Raw genomic sequence first — 20,511 nt, forward strand, 5'->3', positions numbered from 1 at the left:
GATGTGAGTATCTGTACATTGATGAGCATTCTGAACAGTATAATTATAATGAGTATCTATACACTAATAGTAAACACGCTGCACTGTATAATGATGTGAGTATCTGTACATTGATGAGTTTGCTTCTCGGTATAATGATAATGAGTATCTATACTCTAATAGTGAACACATTGCACTGTATACTGATGTATCTGTACATTGATATGTTTGCTGCTCGGTATAATGATGATGAGTATCTATACACTAATAGTGAACACGCTGCACTGTATAATGATGTATCTGTACATTGATGAGTATGCTGCTCAGTATAATGATGATGAGTATCTATACACTAATAGTGAACACGCTGCACTGTATAATGATATATCTGTACATTGATATGTTTGCTGCTCGGTATAATGATGATGAGTATCTATACACTAATAGTGAACACGCTGCACTGTATAATGATGTATCTGTACATTGATGAGTATGCTGCTCAGTATAATGATGATGAGTATCTATACAGTAATAGTGAACACGCTGCACTGTATAATGATATATCTGTACATTGATGAGTATGCTGCTCAGTATAATGATGATGAGTATCTATACACTAATAGTGAACACGCTGCACTGTTTAATGATATATCTGTACATTGATGAGTATGCTGCTCAGTATAATGATGATGAGTATCTATACAGTAATAGTGAACACGCTGCACTGTATAATGATATATCTGTACATTGATGAGTATGCTGCTCAGTATAATGATGATGAGTATCTATACAGTAATAGTGAACACGCTGCACTGTATAATGATATATCTGTACATTGATGAGTATGCTGCTCAGTATAATGATGATGAGTATCTATACACGAATAGTGAACACGCTGCACTGTATAATGATATATCTGTACATTGATGAATATGCTGCTCAGTATAATGATGATGAGTATCTATACACGAATAGTGAACGCGTTGCACTGTATAATGATATATCTGTACATTGATGAGTATGCTGCTCAGTATAATGATGATGAGTATCTAAACACGAATGGTGAACGCGCTGCACTGTATAATGATATATCTGTACATTGATGAGTGTGCTGCTCGTTATGATGATGAGTATCTATACAGTAATAGTGAACACGCTGCACTGTATAATGATATATCTGTACATTGATGAGTGTGCTGCTCGTTATGATGATGAGTATCTATACAGTAATAGTGAACACATTGCACTGTATACTGATGTATCTGTACATTGATGAGTATGCTGCTCAGTATAATGATGATGAGTATCTATACACTAATAGTGAACACGCTGCACTGTATAATGATATATCTGTACATTGATGAGTATGCTGCTCAGTATAATGATGATGAGTATCTATACAGTAATAGTGAACACGCTGCACTGTATAATGATATATCTGTACATTGATATGTTTGCTGCTCGGTATAATGATGATGAGTATCTATACACTAATAGTGAACACGCTGCACTGTATAATGATGTATCTGTACATTGATGAGTATGCTGCTCAGTATAATGATGATGAGTATCTATACAGTAATAGTGAACACGCTGCACTGTATAATGATATATCTGTACATTGATGAGTATGCTGCTCAGTATAATGATGATGAGTATCTATACACTAATAGTGAACACACCACACTGTATAATGATATATCTGTACATTGATGAGTATGCTGCTCGGTATAATGATGATGAGTATCTATAAACTAATAGTGAACACGCTGCACTGTATAATGATATATCTGTACATTGATGAGTATGCTGCTCGGTATAATGATGATGAGTATCTATACACTAATAGTGAACACACCACACTGTATAATGATGTATCTGTACATTGATGAGTATGCTGCTCAGTATAATGATGATGAGTATCTATACACTAATAGTGAACACACCACACTGTATAATGATGTATCTGTACATTGATGAGTATGCTGCTCAGTATAATGATGATGAGTATCTATACACTAATAGTGAACACACCACACTGTATAATGATGTATCTGTACATTGATGAGTATGCCTCATGGTAAAGTGATGATGAGTATCTATACAGTAATAGTGAACACACCACACTGTATAATGATATATCTGTACATTGATGAGTATGCTGCTCGGTATAATGATGATGAGTATCTATACACTAATAGTGAACACACCACACTGTATAATGATGTATCTGTACATTGATGAGTATGCTGCTCAGTATAATGATGATGAGTATCTATACACTAATAGTGAACACACCACACTGTATAATGATGTATCTGTACATTGATGAGTATGCTGCTCAGTATAATGATGATGAGTATCTATACACTAATAGTGAACACACCACACTGTATAATGATGTATCTGTACATTAATGAGTATGCCTCATGGTAAAGTGATGATGAGTATCTATACACGAATAGTGAACACGCTGCACTGTATAATGATGTATCTGTACATTGATGAGTATGCTGCATGGTAAAGTGATGATGAGTATCTATACATGGATAATGACCACATATGTATGTATAGACTGGCTACTTTGGGCTCCCCTCAGTACGTCGGCCCTGGTGCCCTTGCATCTGCTACACCAATGGTAGATTTGCCACTGCTGGTGCAACTGCTCTAAATTGTGGGACTTCACCAGTTAATCAATATTTAGGGACTTTGGGTGGGGTTGCATTGAAATGCAGAGCTCCCTTACTTTCTGGGAGGCAGCTTGCCACTCACTGGAACTTGCAGGTTCAGTGCACTTTTTTAGAGAATTATGTGGTCTGCCCTTGTCAGCAAATTTTACAGAATGTGCCCTATTTGTTTAACCCCTGCAACAGAGCCTTGCACACCAAACACATTTAGCAGGACACAGCCAATCACGGGCAGCAGTGCTGATTCTGATTCGTTCGAAACCTAAAAGTTTAACCACTTTAAATGGGTTCAATACAAGGTTACAAATGAGCATTTGTTTAATAATAAGGAAATCAATGTCATTAACTAATTCACCATATGTACTATATGTGTCCATTTGAAAGCAGAAACCTAGTAGTATGTACTGTTTCATTTCACAGGATATGATACTATTTTTGTAAGAGATACATCCTACTTGATCAAGCATTGTTTTATTAGCAAATGCTTTACACAGTTTGTAAAATCCGATAAATACATTTTTTTATATAAAAAAAGAGAGAAACGTTTTTACCATCAGTACGGATCAAAACATGTGGTCCGTACTTCCGCATTATCTTTATTTGTAGCTCAATGTCTCCACACCAAAAAAGGGAAAATTGACAAACTCAAAAAAAAAAAAAAAGCAAAACAAATTAAAATAAATAAAATTTCATTCAGATTGAGTTATAAATAAATATCTTAAGAGCAGCCTAAGGGACAGATCCCTTGACAAATTTACAAACCCAGGAAGGAGAACCCTCAAGTTATTTATAGCCCAGTAGAACTGTCACCCCTGGATCTGCAGAATTCTGCCTTTTCCAGTGGGTACTTTTTAATCAACTTCTTTATCCCTAACCAATAGCAGCTGAGAATTGTAGCATTTTACATACATTAACATGTCTCTGCATTAACATCTCATTAGTAATAACCTGCTTAATATTCATCAATCAGTCTTTATATATTCAGTTGTCTTATGACCACATGCCTGTCCCCTCTTATCGATGTCTTTGCGCATCCACCATCTTGCATCTATAATAAATTGACATCCTGTAATAACGCTGTTTTTGTCTGGTTTTCGATCTTCGCTTAAATTAATCATTTACTCTAGTTGCTTTGCTTTTGCAATTTAAGTAAAGCAAAGTAAGGGAGAGTTTGAAAAAAGAAAAATGACCCCAAAATCACCACATATAAAAATAAATGATAAAAAAATATAATTAAAAGGGCTGTAGGAACTGGGAAGAAAAATAAGAAGAGAAAACAAGGCAAAAATAAAAAGGTTATGCATAGAAGAAATGTATTGAAATTAAGATTGAAGCTAGAAAAAAGTAATAAATATAAGGGAATCGTTGCAAACTTTGAAAATTTGTATGGAAACTAAAAGGCACTGGGAAAGTAAGTTATTTGTTCATTCATATGTTGCCATTTAATTTCAGTCAAATACTTTCTCATCTGGTAGTGAAAATGTTAATACAGGTTTGAAAAAAACAGCTAATCTGTCAAAAAAGGCAAAAGAACAATGTCTTGGAAACGTAATAATAATGTCTGAGAAAGAAAATATGACTGACCACCTAAATCGCTGGGGGAAAGACTGAAACTAAACTGCTAGGTTTTTCCATTCCATATAATACTACTTGAATTAAAGCTGCAAAACATGAGAGAAAATGGAAATGCATAAGAACCACAGTGTTCCTATCCTGAAAACAAACAGTATTCTGCTAGCATCATTTCTAAGCAGTTTAGAAAAGGCCAACATAGAAGCAAACTGAATCATATATTATTAATACATTTGGTGCAGAATACTTTCTCTGATTCTCAAAACTCATCACTCCACTTTACTGCAAGCTTGTCATAGTAGTGCCCACTGTCTTAAGAGGTCTTTCCTTTATTGACAGAAGATACGTTTTCTCTTCTTGAAATTCTAAGGACATTTTCTTGAAAAATATTATATTTTCTATAACTGAAAAATATCTCAGCTTTATCTTTTAAAGTAGTAAATGTGCTCAACATGAAGGGTTTTAAGTGCCTTCTAGTCAGTACTTTATTAACCACTATTTGTACAGCCCTTTATCATGACAGCTCGTAACACTATTTTACTTCTTGCTAGCTACTAGGAAAGTTTTAGTAATCTAAAACAAAAAATTAGAAAAAGAATATTAAACGTTGCTCATCTAGAATCTGTTAAGACCGCTTGCTGTGATTGCCCAAGGAGCTAGCCTTACCAGCTCCAGGAAATACTGTTCTGTAAACCATTAGTGATGTAAAGATATTAAATACTGCAACAAGTTCCAGTAGAAAATCACTTTACTCCAAAGGTCATGTTAGACTGAGATCCATGATGGACTACCCTTACCAGTTATTAACCCTCCCTGTATGAAAGAGTGGAAAGCCTGTCACATGCACCATGCACCCATTGCCCACTGCCCTTTAACATCTCAGTCTAACAATAATGCTCCACTGTTGTCAGTAAATTATATGGACCAGTTTATTTTCCTTATTTTGATTGCCTTGGATACCCTTGTCCTATCTGTGGATAAGGGTCCTTCTCTATTTACAGAGTATCATCTTGTGCCTACACTTGCTGGATAGTCCGACTTCCCTGGGACCTGTATCGGTCCTACATGATCCAGTGGAATGCTCCTATGGCTCTATGGCCACCGTATTCCTGGCAAACCCCATCATTAATTTCACTGGGTGACAGGAGCTGAGGGGGGGCTGCCATGATAAGAACGGAGGAGGACTTTGTGCTTGGTGACAGTTTCTGATCGTCTTCTTTGTTGCTCTACTAGGAACTCCTTTAGACGGTTAGTGGTGAAAGTAAGGGTCTGCCGTCTCAGCTTCATCAAGTAGGCATCTTGAAGCCAGGGGTTTGAGAAACATTCTTGAAGTGAGGGCCGGCTCCTGGAAATGGAGAGAGCATAGTTAGATCTATTCAAATCATTGATTACAATAGGTCAATATTTCCATAAATCATTGTTGTCCAACCTTTTCCTTTGTATTTTGTGTGACCTTCTCTGCAATAACCATTACACAGGACCTCCTCTCATGTGTATATTGGGAGATGGTCTATCAATTGTCAATGCATTTTAAGGTACATTTTAAAACCAACAACAAATGATGTTGCATTTTATAATGCACTATAAATACTTGTTTCCCACATCCATAGGCAACCATTAAAGGGACACTAAATTCATTTCATGTACCTCCCTCTAATCATGGGTGCTGCCATTATGGAATCTAGATTACTACGCAGGAATCTGAAAGAGTTGCAGCACATGTGCAAACAGATTAGTACTGGAATGTAGTGAAAGATTTCCACATGGAGGCACCCATGACTAGAGAGAGGCAGGGAATAACCTCAATACCATGCTTATAAAATATATTTAGTGTTTAATGTCCCTTTAATATACAAACATTTAACCATTGCTCAAGAATACACAATAATAATTTAAAGTGACAGAAAATCATTAATATTTTGCAAGAAACGCATATCACTCATTGACATATCAATATCATATCAATATCAGTACTCAGCTTTCTATTACGCTTGTTGTTTTTATAAGAGATTAATTATAATTTTTATAATTTTATTGTACATTGTGGATCCTCAATTTTTACTTTTAGTATTAAACTATGTGCTATTTTATACTATTTGCACTGATAAACCAGATCCAGTATTGCGTTCTCGTCACGAGATATCTTGACTTAGGATTCGTCAAAGTCACTTGTAAGGTATTAAAGGGACATGAAACCCACATTTCTTTCATGATATAGAAAGAACATGGAATTGTAATCAACTTTCTTATTTACTTCTATTATCTAATTTGCTTCATTCTCTTGATATCCTTTGCTGAAAATCATATTTAGATATGCTGGGAAGCTGCTGATTGGTGGCTGTACATAGATGCCTCGTGTGATTGGCTCACCCATGTATATTGCTATTTCTTCAACAAGGGATATTTAAAGAATGAAGCAAATTAGATAATAGAAGTAAATTGGAATGTTATTTAAAATTGTATTTTCTACCTGAATCATGAAAGAAAAAAATTGGTTTTAGTGTCCCTTTAATATCTTCAGTAAGATCCTAGTCACCTTGCCCTACTTGAGGCGCTCTGACTTCAATGTAGAGCACAGAAGAAACATTACAATTCTCAAAGCTCGTTCTTGAAATATTAACTATAAAATAGTAAAAAATATTAATAATAATTAAAAATTATTATATATACTGTAAAAATAATATATTTTCTATGGATTATTTAGAATTTATTACAGTAGCTACAATAATTTTTAATAATTTATTAATATTTTATATAGAATATTTCAAGAACGCTCTGGAATTTGTTGAATTTGTTATTCTTCAAGTGTGCTAACCCAACACCGCGTTAGACCTAAATCGCAAAACACAAATTGCGTTATGCATATTTCTCTTGTAAGGTGTATCCAGTCCACGGATCATCCATTACTTGTGGGATATTCTCCTTCCCAACAGGAAGTTGCAAGAGGATCACCCACAACAGAGCTGCTATATAGCTCCTCCCCTAACTGCCATATCCAGTCATTCTCTTGCAAACTCTCAACATAGCTGGAGGTAGTAAGAGGAAAGTGGTGTAATATAGTTAGTTTTTTCTTCAATCAAAAGTTTATTGTTTTTAAATGGTACCGGAGTTGTACTATTTTATCTCAGGCAGCATTTAGAAGAAGAATCTGCCTGCGTTTTTCTATGATCTTAGCAGAAGTAACTAAGATCCACTGCTGTTCTCACATATGTCTGAGGAGTGAGGTAACTTCAGAGGGAGAATAGCGTGCAGGTTATCCTGCAATAAGGTATGTGCAGTTTAAGTTTTTCTAGGGATGGAATTTGCTAGAAAAAAGCTGCTGATACCGGATTAATGTAAGTTAAGCCTACATACAGTGATTTAATAGCGACTAGTATCAGGCTTGCTATCAGAGGTATATACTCTGATTAATGTGCAATATAAAACGTTTGCTGGCATGTTTAATCGTTTTTATATATATATGACTGTTTAAAAAACGTTTTTTTCAATTTGTTAATCCGTTTTTTGTATTAAGGGGTTAATCATCCATTTGCAAGTGGGTGCAATGCTCTGCTAACTTGTTACATACACTGTAAAAATTTCGTTAGTTTAACTGCCTTTTTTCACTGTTATTTCAAATTTTAGCAAAATTTGTTTCCCTTAAAGGCACAGTAACGTTTTTTATATTGCTTGTTTAACTTGATGTAAAGTGTTTTCCAAGCTTGCTAGTCTGTATAAACATGTCTGACATAGAGGAAACTCCTTGTTCATTATGTTTAAAAGCCATGGTGGAACCCCATATGAGAATGTGTACTAAATGTATTGATTTCACTTTAAACAATAAAGATCAGCTTTTATCTTTAAAAAATTTATCACCAGAGGATTCTGGCGAGGGGGAAGTTATGCCGACTAACTCTCCCCACGTGTCAGATCCTTTGACTCCCGCTCAAGGGACTCCCGCTAAAATGGCGCCAAGTACATCAAAGACGCCCATAGCGATTACTTTGCAGGACATGGCGGCAATCATGGATAATACCCTGTCAGCGGTATTAGCCAGACTGCCGCAATTCAGAGGAAAGCGCGATAGCTCTGGGGTTAGATGTAGTACAGAGCGCGCAGATGCCTTAAGGCCCATGTCTGATACTGCGTCACAATATGCAGAAGCTGAGGAAGGAGAGCTTCAGTCTGTGGGTGACATTTCTGATTCGGGGAAACCTGATTCAGATATTTCTACTTTTAAATTTAAGCTTGAGAACCTCCGTGTATTGCTTGGGGAGGTGTTAGCTGCTCTGAATGACTGTGACACAATTGCAGTACCAGAGAAATTGTGTAGACTGGATAAATACTACAGGGAGTGCAGAATTATTAGGCAAATTAGTATTTTGACCACATCATCCTCTTTATGCATGTTGTCTTACTCCAAGCTGTATAGGCTCGAAAGCCTACTACCAATTAAGCATATTAGGTGATGTGCATCTCTGTAATGAGAAGGAGTGTGGTCTAATGACATCAACACCCTATATCAGGTGTGCATAATTATTAGGCAACTTCCTTTCCTTTGGCAAAATGGGTCAAAAGAAGGACTTGACAGGCTCAGAAAAGTCAAAAATAGTGAGATATCTTGCAGAGGGATGCAGCACTCTTAAAATTGCAAAGCTTCTGAAGCGTGATCATCGAACAATCAAGCGTTTCATTCAAAATAGTCAACAGGGTCGCAAGAAGCGTGTGGAAAAACCAAGGCGCAAAATAACTGCCCATGAACTGAGAAAAGTCAAGCGTGCAGCTGCCAAGATGCCACTTGCCACCAGTTTGGCCATATTTCAGAGCTGCAAAATCACTGGAGTGCCCAAAGCACAAGGTGTGCAATACTCAGAGACATGACCAAGGTAAGAAAGGCTAAAAGACGACCACCACTGAACAAGACACACAAGCTGAAACGTCAAGACTGGGCCAAGAAATATCTCAAGACTGATTTTTCTAAGGTTTTATGGACTGATGAAATGAGTGAGTCTTGATGGGCCAGATGGATGGGCCCGTGGCTGGATTGGTAAAGGGCAGAGAGCTCCAGTCCGACTCAGACGCCAGCAAGGTGGAGGTGGAGTACTGGTTTGGGCTGGTATCATCAAAGATGAGCTTGTGGGGCCTTTTCGGGTTGAGGATGGAGTCAAGCTCAACTCCCAGTCCTACTGCCAGTTTCTGGAAGACACCTTCTTCAAGCAGTGGTACAGGAAGAAGTCTGTATCCTTCAAGAAAAACATGATTTTCATGCAGGACAATGCTCCATCACACGCGTCCAAGTACTCCACAGCGTGGCTGGCAAGAAAGGGTATAAAAGAAGAAAATCTAATGACATGGCCTCCTTGTTCACCTGATCTGAACCCCATTGAGAACCTGTGGTCCATCATCAAATGTGAGATTTACAAGGAGGGAAAACAGTACACCTCTCTGAACAGTGTCTGGGAGGCTGTGGTTGCTGCTGCACGCAATGTTGATGGTGAACAGATCAAAACACTGACAGAATCCATGGATGGCAGGCTTTTGAGTGTCCTTGCAAAGAAAGGTGGCTATATTGGTCACTGATTTGTTTTTGTTTTGTTTTTGAATGTCAGAAATGTATATTTGTGAATGTTGAGATGTTATATTGGTTTCACTGGTAAAAATAAATAATTGAAATGGGTATATATTTGTTTTTTGTTAAGTTGCCTAATAATTATGCACAGTAATAGTCACCTGCACACACAGATATCCCCCTAAAATAGCTATAACTAAAAACAAACTAAAAACTACTTCCAAAACTATTCAGCTTTGATATTAATGAGTTTTTTGGGTTCATTGAGAACATGGTTGTTGTTCAATAATAAAATTAATCCTCAAAAATACAACTTGCCTAATAATTCTGCACTCCCTGTATGCAGTGCCGGTGTGTACTTATGTTTTTCCAATACCTAAAAGGTTTACAGAAATCATTAATAAGGAGTGGGATAGACCCGGTGTGCCGTTTCCCCCCCCCCCTCCTATTTTTAGAAAAATGTTTCCAATAGACGCCACCACACGGGACTTATGGCAGACGGTACCTAAGGTGGAGGGAGCAGTTTCTACTTTAGCAAAGCGTACCACTATCCCTGTCGAGGACAGTTGTGCTTTTTCAGATCCAATGGATAAAAAATTAGGTTACCTTAAGAAAATGTTTATTCAACAAGGTTTTATCCTGCAGCCCCTTGCATGCATTGCGCCTGTCACTGCTGCTGCGGCGTTCTTGTTTGAGTCTCTGGAAGAGGCCTTTCAGACAGCTACTCCATTGACTGAAATACTTGACAAGCTTAGAACACTTAAGCTAGCTAATTCTTTTCTTTCTGACGCCATTGTTCATTTGACTAAACTAACGGCTAAGAATTTTGGATCTGCCATCCAGGCGCGTAGGGCGCTATGGCTTAAATCTTGGTCAGCTGACGTGACTTCAAAGTCTAAATTACTTAACATTCCCTTCAAGGGGCAGACCCTATTCGGGCCTGGTTTGAAGGAAATTATTGCTGACATTACTGGAGGTAAGGGTCATACCCTTCCTCAAGACAGGGCCAAATCAAAGGCCAAACAGTCTAATTTTCGTGCCTTTCGAAACTTCAAGGCAGGTGCAGCATCAACTTCCTCTGCTACAAGACAAGAGGGAACTTTTGCTCAATCCAAGCCGGGCTGGAAACCTAACCAGTCCTGGAACAAAGGCAAGCAGGCGAGAAAGCCTGCTGCTGCCTCTAAGACAGCATGAAGGAACGGCCCCCTATCCGGTAACGGATCTAGTAGGGGGCAGACTTTCTTTCTTCGCCCAGGCGTGGGCAAGAGATGTTCAGGATCCCTGGGCGTTGGAGATCATATCTCAGGGATATCTTCTGGACTTCAAAGCTTCCCCTCCTCAAGGGAGATTTCACCTTTCGAGATTATCTGTAAACCAGATAAAGAAAGAGGCATTCTTATGCTGTGTGCAAGACCTCCTAGTTATGGGAGTGATCTGTCCAGTTCCACAGTCGGAACAGGGACAGGGTTTTTATTCAAATCTGTTTGTGGTTCCCAAAAAAGAGGGAACCTTCAGACCCATTTTGGATCTAAAGATCTTAAACAAATTCCTCAGAGTTCCATCGTTCAAAATGGAAACTATTCGGACCATCCTACCTATGATCCAGGAGGGTCAGTACATGACCACAGTGGATTTGAAGGATGCTTACCTTCACATACCGATTCACAAAGATCATCATCGGTTCCTAAGGTTTGCCTTTCTGGACAGGCATTACCAATTTGTGGCTCTTCCCTTCGGGTTAGCTACAGCTCCAAGAATCTTTACAAAGGTTCTGGGATCGCTTCTGGCGGTCCTAAGACCGCGAGGTATATCCTCCCTTATCGCCCCTTATCTGGACGACATCCTGATACAGGTGTCAAGCTTTCAGATTGCCAAGTCACATACGGACATAGTTCTGGCATTTCTCAGGTCACATGGGTGGAAGGTGAACGAGGAAAAGAGTTCTCTATCCCCACTCACAAGAGTCTCCTTCCTAGGGACTCTGATAGATTCTGTAAAAATGAAGATTTACCTGACAGAATCCAGGTTATAAAGCTTCTAAAATCTTGCCGTGTTCTTCATTCTATTCCGCGCCCTTCGGCGGCTCAGTGTATGGAAGTAATCGGCTTGATGGTAGCGGCGATGGACATAGTGCCATTTGTGCGACTACATCTCAGACCGCTGCAACTATGCATGCTCAGTCAGTGGAATGGGGATTACACAGATTTGTCCCCTCTGCTAAATCTGGGTCAAGAGACCAGAGATTCTCTTCTCTGGTGGCTATCTCGGGTCCATCTGTCCAAAGGTATGACCTTTCGCAGGCCAGATTGGACAATTGTAACAACAGATGCCAGCCTTCTAGGTTGGGGTGCAGTCTGGAATTCCCTGAAGGCTCAGGGATCGTGGACTCAGGAGGAGAAACTCCTCCCAATAAATATTCTGGAGTTAAGAGCAATATTCAATGCTCTTCTAGCTTGGCCTCAGTTATCAACCCTGAGGTTCATCAGATTTCAGTCGGACAACATCACGACTGTGGCTTACATCAACCATCAAGGGGGAACCAGGAGTTCCCTAGCGATGTTAGAAGTCTCCAAGATAATTCGCTGGGCAGAGACTCACTCTTGCCACCTATCAGCAATCCATATCCCAGGTGTAGAGAACTGGGAGGCGGATTTTCTAAGTCGTCAGACTTTTCATCCGGGGGAGTGGGAACTCCATCCGGAGGTGTTTGCTCAATTGGTTCATCGTTGGGGCAAACCAGAACTGGATCTCATGGCGTCTCGCCAGAACGCCAAGCTTCCTTGTTACGGATCCAGGTCCAGGGACCCAGAAGCGGCACTGATAGATGCTCTAGCAGCGCCTTGGTTCTTCAACCTGGCTTATGTGTTTCCACCGTTTCCTCTGCTCCCTCGACTGATTGCCAAAATCAAACAGGAGAGAGCATCGGTGATCTTGATAGCGCCTGCGTGGCCACGCAGGACCTGGTATGCAGACCAAGTGGACATGTCATCCTTTCCACCATGGACTCTGCCTCTGAGACAAGACCTTCTACTACAAGGTCCTTTCATTCATCCGAATCTAATTTCTCTGAGACTGACTGCATGGAGATTGAACGCTTGATTTTATCAAAGCGTGGCTTCTCCGAGTCAGTCATTGATACCCTTATACAGGCACGAAAGCCTGTCACCAGGAAAATCTACCATAAGATATGGCGTAAATACCTTTATTGGTGTGAATCCAAGAATTACTCATGGAGTAAGGATAGGATTCCTAGGATATTGTCCTTTCTCCAAGAGGGTTTGGAAAAAGGATTATCAGCTAGTTCTTTAAAGGGACAGATTTCTGCTCTGTCTATTCTTTTGCACAAGCGTCTGGCAGAAGTTCCAGACGTTCAAGCTTTTTGTCAGGCTTTGGTTAGAATTAAGCCTGTGTTTAAACCTGTTGCTCCCCCATGGAGCTTAAACTTGGTTCTTAAAGTTCTTCAAGGGGTTCCGTTTGCACCCCTTCATTCCATTGATATCAAACTTTTATCTTGGAAAGTTCTGTTTTTGATGGCTATTTCCTCGGCTCGGAGAGTCTCTGAGTTATCTGCCTAACAAGAATATCAATCAAGAGATTGTTGTTCCATCATTGTGTCCTAATCCTTCTTCAAAGAAGGAACGCCTTTTACATAATCTGGACGTGGTCCGTGCTTTAAAGTTTTACTTACAAGCTACTAAAGATTTTCACCAAACATCTACACTGTTTGTTGTTTATTCTGGACAGAGGAGAGGTCAAAAAGCTTCGGCAACCTCTCTTTCTTTTTGGCTTCGGAGCGTAATACGCTTAGCCTATGAGACTGCTGGACAGCAGCCCCCTGAAAGGATTACAGCTCATTCAGCTAGAGCTGTGGCTTCCACCTGGGCCTTTAAAAATTAGGCTTCTGTTGAACAGATTTGCAAGGCAGCGACTTGGTCTTCACTTCATACCTTTTCAAAATTTTACAAATTTGATACTTTTGCTTCTTCGGAGGCTATTTTTGGGAGAAAGGTTCTACAGGCAGTGGTTCCTCCCTTCATCCGTGTACTTTAGCTTTGGAATTGGTATCCCACAAGTAATGGATGATCCGTGGACTGGATACACCTTACAAGAGAAAACATAATTTATGCTTACCTGATAAATTTATTTCTCTTGTGGTGTATCCAAATTAATTAATTTAATCTACAGTCACCACTGCACCCTATGGTTTCTCCTTTCTCGGCTTGTTTCGGTCGAATGACTGGATATGGCAGTTAGGGGAGGAGCTATATAGCAGCTCTGCTGTGGGTGATCCTCTTGCAACTTCCTGTTTGGAAGGAGAATATCCCACAAGTAATGGATGATCCGTGAACTGGATACACCACAAGAGAAATAAATTTATCAGGTAAGCATAAATTATGTTTTTACATTTCTATGTTCTTCACATAGAAAAACAATGTAATTTTTATTCTTAAATACATATTTCTATATATATGATAATCTTAATGTAATATAGATATCTATAGGAATAGATGTAATTTATGTCTCTATTAATATCAAAGTAAGTTTAGAATGTACCCAAATGAGTGACATCATGTTAAATGCAACCCATTATCTCAACCCATTTCCTTTAACCCCTTAATTACCACAGCACTTTTCCATTTCTGTCCGTTTGGGACCAAGGCTATTTTTACATTTTTGCGGTGTTTGTGTTTAGCTGTAATTTTCCTCTTACTCATTTACTGTACTCACACATATTATATACAGTTTTTCTCGCCATTAAATGGACTTTCAAAATCTACCATTCTTTTCATCATATCTTATAATTTGCTATAAAAAAAATACAAAATATGATGAAAAAATGGAAAAAACACACTTTTTCTAACTTTGACCCCCAAAATATGTTACACATCTACAACCACCAAAAAACACCCATGCTAAATAGTTTCTAAATTTTGTCCTGAGTTTAGAAATACCCAATGTTTACATGTTCTTTGCTTTTTTGCAAGTTATAGGGCAATAAATACAAGTAGCACTTTACTATTTCCAAACCTCTTTTTTTTTTCAAAATTAGCGCTAGTTACATTGGAACACTGATATCTTTCAGGAATCCCTGAATATCCATTGACATGTATATATATATTTTTAGAAGACATCCCAAAGTATTGATCTAGACCCATTTTGGAATATTTCATGCCACCATTTCACCGCCAAATGCGATCAAATAAAAAAAATTGTTCACTTTTTCACAAATGTTTTCACAAACTTTAGGTTTCTCACTGAAATTATTTACAAACAACTTATGCAATTATGGCATAAATGGTTGTAAATGCTTCGCTGGGATCCCCTTTCTTTAGAAATAGCAGACATGTATGGCTTTGGTGTTGCTTTTTGGTAATTAGAAGGCTGCTAAATGCCACTGCGCACCACATGTGTATTATGCCCAGCAGTGAATGGGTTAATTAGGGAGTATGTAGGGAGCTTCTAGGGTTAATTTTAGCTGTAGTGTAGTGTAGTATACAATCCCAAGTATTGATCTAGGCCCATTTTGGTATATTTAATTTCACCATTTCACCGCCAAATGCGATCAAATTAAAAAAAACTTTACATTTTTCACAATTTTAGGTTTCTCACTGAAATTATTTACAAACAGCTTGTGCAATTATGGCACAAATGGTTGTAAATGCTTCCCTGGGATCCCCTTTCTTTAGAAATAGCAGACATGTGTGGCTTTGGTGTTGCTTTTTGGTAATTAGAAGGCTGCTAAATGCCGCTGCGCACCACATGTGTATTATGCCCAGCAGCTTGTAGGGAGTTTGTAGGGTTAATTTTAGCTTTAATGTAGTGTAGTAGACAACCCAAAGTATTGATCTAGGCCCATTTTGGTATATTTCATGCCACCATTTCACCGCCAAAAGCGATCAAATAAAAAAATTGTTCACTTTTTCACAAACTTTTTCACAAACTTTAGGTTTCTCACTAAAATTATTTACAAACAGCTTGTGCAATTATGGCACAAATGTTTGTAAATGCTTCTCTGGGATCCCCTTTGTTCAGAAATAGCAGACATACATGGCTTTGGCGTTGCTTTTTGGTAATTAGAAGGATGCTAAATGCTGCTGCGCATCACACGTGTATTATGGCTAGCAGTGAAGGGGTTAATTAGGTAGTTTGTAGGGAGCTTGCAGGGTTAATTTTAGCTTTAGTGTAGGGATTAGCCTCCCACCTGACACATCACACCCCCTGATCCCTCCCAAACAGCACCCTTCCCTCCCCCACCCCACAATTGTCCCCGCCATCTTAAGTACTGGCAGAAAGTCTGCCAGTACTAAAATAAAAGGTATCTTTGAATATCTAAAAATATCTTTTTTTTTTATAGCATATTTACATATGCTGCTATGTAGGATCCCCCTTAGCCCCCAACCTCCCTGATCCCCCCCAAAACAGCTCTCTAACCCCCCTTCTGCCTTATTGGGGGCCATCTTGGGTACTGGCAGCTGTCTGCCAGTACCCAGTTTGCAAAAAAAAATGGTTTTATTATTTTTATTTAATTTTTTTTGTAGTGTAGCTCCCCCCCCCACAGACTAACAACCCACCAGCCACCGATCTTGCTAAATTGAATATGATAACCCCCTTTATCCCCACTTCTAAATAAAATATTTCTGTAGTGTAGCGGTTCCCACCCGCTCCCTCCCCGTGCACGCGCCCGCCCCCGCATCCCAGTGCACGTGCGTGCGTCTGCGCGCGCCCCCGGCCATCCCCGCCCACGATCCCGCCCCCCTCCGCATCATCCAGGGCCATCGATGGCCGCCACCCGCCTCCCACACCGGCTCCCACCCACCAACGAACTTAGCGTTAATGTCCGGTGCAGAGAGGGCCACAGAGTGGCTCTCTCTGCATCAGATGGCTAAAAATGGTTATTGCAGGATGCCTCGATATCGAGGCATCACTGCAATAACCGGAAAGCAGCTGGAAGCAAGCAGGATCGCTTCCAGCTGCTTTCCACACCGAGGACGTGCAGGGTACGTCCTCAGGCGTTAACTGCCTTTTTTTTGAGGATGTACCCTGCACGTCCTCGGTCGTTAAGGGGTTAACACAAAAATAATTATAAGAAGTATAGGAAGATTTTTTTTAAATTTTTTTTTAAATAATTTATTTTTTACTGAGATTTTTGGCAAGTACAGTATATAACTTTTGTCTATTTAGAACAGCATGGAATATACATATAGGAAGAGGTTTTGATAATTCAGCAAACTTTCAGCTACTCACCAAGGATATATAGAGAGAATTTTACGAATGAAGAGCGAAGCACTCTGAGATGCATTGGAATAGAGTTTAAAAATATCAAAACGTCCAGAAAGGATTTTGTTTTCGGTTTCCACAGGATCCAGCTCATAGAATGGAGAGCGACCGCTAAGCCTGCAAAAGGATATTGGGAAAATAAATAAAATAACAGGTTTCAAGATAACATATATATATATATATATATATATATATATATATATATATATATATATATATTTTATATATATTATATATATATATATATATATATATATATAATCAGGGCTCAAAATTTCAGATTGTAAGCTACTAGCCAAGGCCAAAATGTTACTTGCCACTTCTGGGCCCACCCACACCACATCCACTACTCCACCCCTCTTTGTGTATCTTTAGCCATTGTGAAACACATTATTGTGCAGTCATTTTTAATATTTGTTATTTTAGAAAAATTAAATAATGCTACATACAGTAAATATGTGCATAGAGGTATGCAACATAAACTTGGTGGTTCTGGGTAAGTCAAAAGCTTGATAGAAATAGGAAGTTGTTTAAGTGAGAGAGTAGAGAGAGTCCTGACAGTCATGGAAGGTCATTGCAGACCAGGAGATTTTCTTTTTAATAATTATCATCTCTTCATTCTCTCTCTTAACTATCTCCCCTCCCTTCTCTCTTCAATCTCTCTTTTTACCCTATTCCTTATCTCTAGGGCCATATCTTCTCTTTACACTCTCTCTTTCCCCTCTTTCATCTTTATACTCTTTTTTTTTTTCTCCACTCTCTCTTAAAGCTATCTTCTTCTCCAATATTACTTTTCGTCTCCAATCTCTCTCTCTCTCTGCCCCCCGTTTGCCCTCTCAGTAGTAACAGTCTAAGCACTAATGGGGTTCCTACAGCCCTAGAGGAATAACATATCCTTGCCCTTTCTAGGATATATAATATCCCTTCAGATAATATGTTTAGCACATAGCCCAAAATGTATGTTTGTCAATACTGCAATAGGAGTGTACATTTTTTCACTCACTAACTTTTACTCGCCACCATTATATTTCCACTCGCCATTGGCTAGTAAAGAGTGGAAATTTTGAGCCCTGTGTATATATATATATATATATATATATATATATATATATATATATATAGTAAGAACTAAGGATCCAGGGGTCCACAGGACACTCAGTTGTGTTTATTTAATTTGGGCTCTCACTTATACCATGGATAATCACTAAACTTAATGTACTTTGTAAGTTGGGAGGCAAGACGGATTCATGTGTATTGCCTCACCCTCTGCGTTTACTAAGTCATGAGCTTATATATTGCCTCATCCACTGAACTTATTGAGAATGAGGATGACCTTTGCAAATGTCTGCAAGGTATGAATGCTTCCTACAGTCTCATTGTTAATTTTCCAGCTTGCTTGTCATTGAGGGTTGCACCCAGTACAGCTTTAAAGGGACATTATACAATAGATTTTTTTTGCATAAATGTTTTGTAGATAATACATTTATATAGCCCATACAGTTTTGTTTTTTTTAATTGATAGTTTTGCTTATTTTTAAATAACATTGCTCTGATTTTCAGACTTCTAACCAAGCCCCAAAGTTTTAGGAGAATACTGACATATACCTACTCCAGCTTGCTTCTGTTTGTGTAAAGGGTCTTTTCATATGCAAAGGAAGGGGGAGGGGAGGAGTGTCTGCTATTTCTCACTTGCAGTGCGTTTTCCAGTAACCTTTAAAACTGAACTAAACTGGAAGCTTCTAAGTAAGTTTTTAAACGTTGCAAACAAAGTTAATTCGACAGCGCTAACACGGGTGACCTGTGCTCCCTGAACAAATGGGTCCCTAGTTACCCATAAAAGAGAATTTCAGTTGAGTGGTGTAAGGGGCGCCTAAGTGAAAGGCTAGGTCTGGCGTATAAGTATCTTAAATGATACAGAGAGGATTTATTGATGGATAAAACAGATAAAATTAGAAATGAAAGAAATTTACATACACTTACATGGATCCATGTTAACAGATAAACACATTAAACAATAAATCATTAAAATCAAGTAATTTAAAACCAAGGGGATACCTGGGTCTGTACTATATGTGTAGTCAAGCAGGGCTTGAAAGGTGCAAGATAATGTGTGTCTTCCTATTGGGTAGGTGATAACATATATGGCTAGTTTATCAACAGTCTGACTGAACCTTATGGAGATCTATTGTAAGAATCTTTACAAAAGATGGCCGGTGTGGCATAAAACAAAAACAAAAAATGACACGACAGTTAAGTGCTAAGTGTGACAATGATGCACAGCAATATGTAAAATGCTATCTAAAAATACTGATTAGAGTAAACGTGTAAAAAATATATAAAAAACAATGTCCACTGGTAGAATTAATAAATGTCCAATAATAGAAAAAATAAAATAAAAAATATAAAAAATAGTGTACGAATATTAGTCCAAATTGTCCCAGTGATCCAATAGTGTTCCAATAATGTTCCAATAATGTGGTGTTGCTCCAAGTGAACAAAAAAGGTGTAGAAAATATGATAATCCAAATAACTTAAAGTGGTAGTGATATCAAGCCAAAAAACGAAAAAATGAAAAAATTATATAATATGTATATATACTTGATGAAAAAATTAGAAAAAATGTGGAAAAAATGTGAATAAAAATAATGTGCAACACGTGGTATCAGATTGATAATGTTCCAGTTAGCACACAAATAGCCAACCTGTAAAAGAGAAATGATACAACATAGAGCAGTAACGTCTGTAATAGCTCTAATTAATTAGAATGTAACTCACCAAATGTGTCGACGCGTTTCGGCCCTCCAATAGGGCCTTTCTCTTTTACAGATTGGCTATTTGTGTCCTAACTGGAACATTATCAATCTGATACCACGTGTTACACATTATTTTTATTCACATTTTTTCTAATTTTTTCATCAAGTATATATACATATTATATAATTTTTTCATTTTTTTCGTTTTTTGGCTTGATATCACTACCACTTTAAGTTATTTGGATTATCATATTTTCTACACCTTTTTTGTTCACTTGGAGCAACACCACATTATTGGAACATTATTGGAACACTATTGGATCACTGGGACAATTTGGACTAATATTTGGACACTATTTTTTATATTTTTTATTTAATTTTTTCTATTATTGGACATTTATTAATTCTACCAGTGGACATTGTTTTTTATATATTTTTTACACGTTTACTCTAATCAGTACACTGTGTGCAGAATTATTAGGCAAATGAGTATTTTGACCACATCATCCTCTTTATGCATGTTGTCTTACTCCAAGCTGTATAGGCTCGAAAGCCTACTACCAATTAAGCATATTAGGTGATGTGCATCTCTGTAATGAGAAGGAGTGTGGTCTAATTACATCAACACCCAATATCAGGTGTGCATAATTATTAGGCAACTTCCTTTCCTTTGGCAAAATGGGTCAAAAGAAGG

General features: G+C 38.2%; 1 protein-coding gene across 2 annotated transcripts in view; it reads right to left on the bottom strand.

Moving 5' to 3' along the window:
- Positions 1-3,210: 3,210 nt before the first annotated feature.
- Positions 3,211-20,511, bottom strand: part of SPEG (striated muscle enriched protein kinase) — a 649,794-nt gene continuing 632,493 nt past the window's right edge. For both annotated transcript variants that reach the window (XM_053698167.1, XM_053698168.1), the window contains 2 exons: positions 17,032-17,181; positions 3,211-5,583 (listed from right to left, as the gene is read on the bottom strand). In XM_053698167.1, coding sequence (XP_053554142.1) covers positions 5,370-5,583; positions 17,032-17,181 — 364 coding nt within the window. In that variant the 3' untranslated portion in view covers positions 3,211-5,369. The remainder of the gene's footprint in view (positions 5,584-17,031; positions 17,182-20,511) is intronic.

Source organism: Bombina bombina, chromosome 1 (genome assembly GCF_027579735.1).
Source record: "Bombina bombina isolate aBomBom1 chromosome 1, aBomBom1.pri, whole genome shotgun sequence".
In the NCBI taxonomy this organism is placed as follows: domain Eukaryota; kingdom Metazoa; phylum Chordata; class Amphibia; order Anura; family Bombinatoridae; genus Bombina; species Bombina bombina.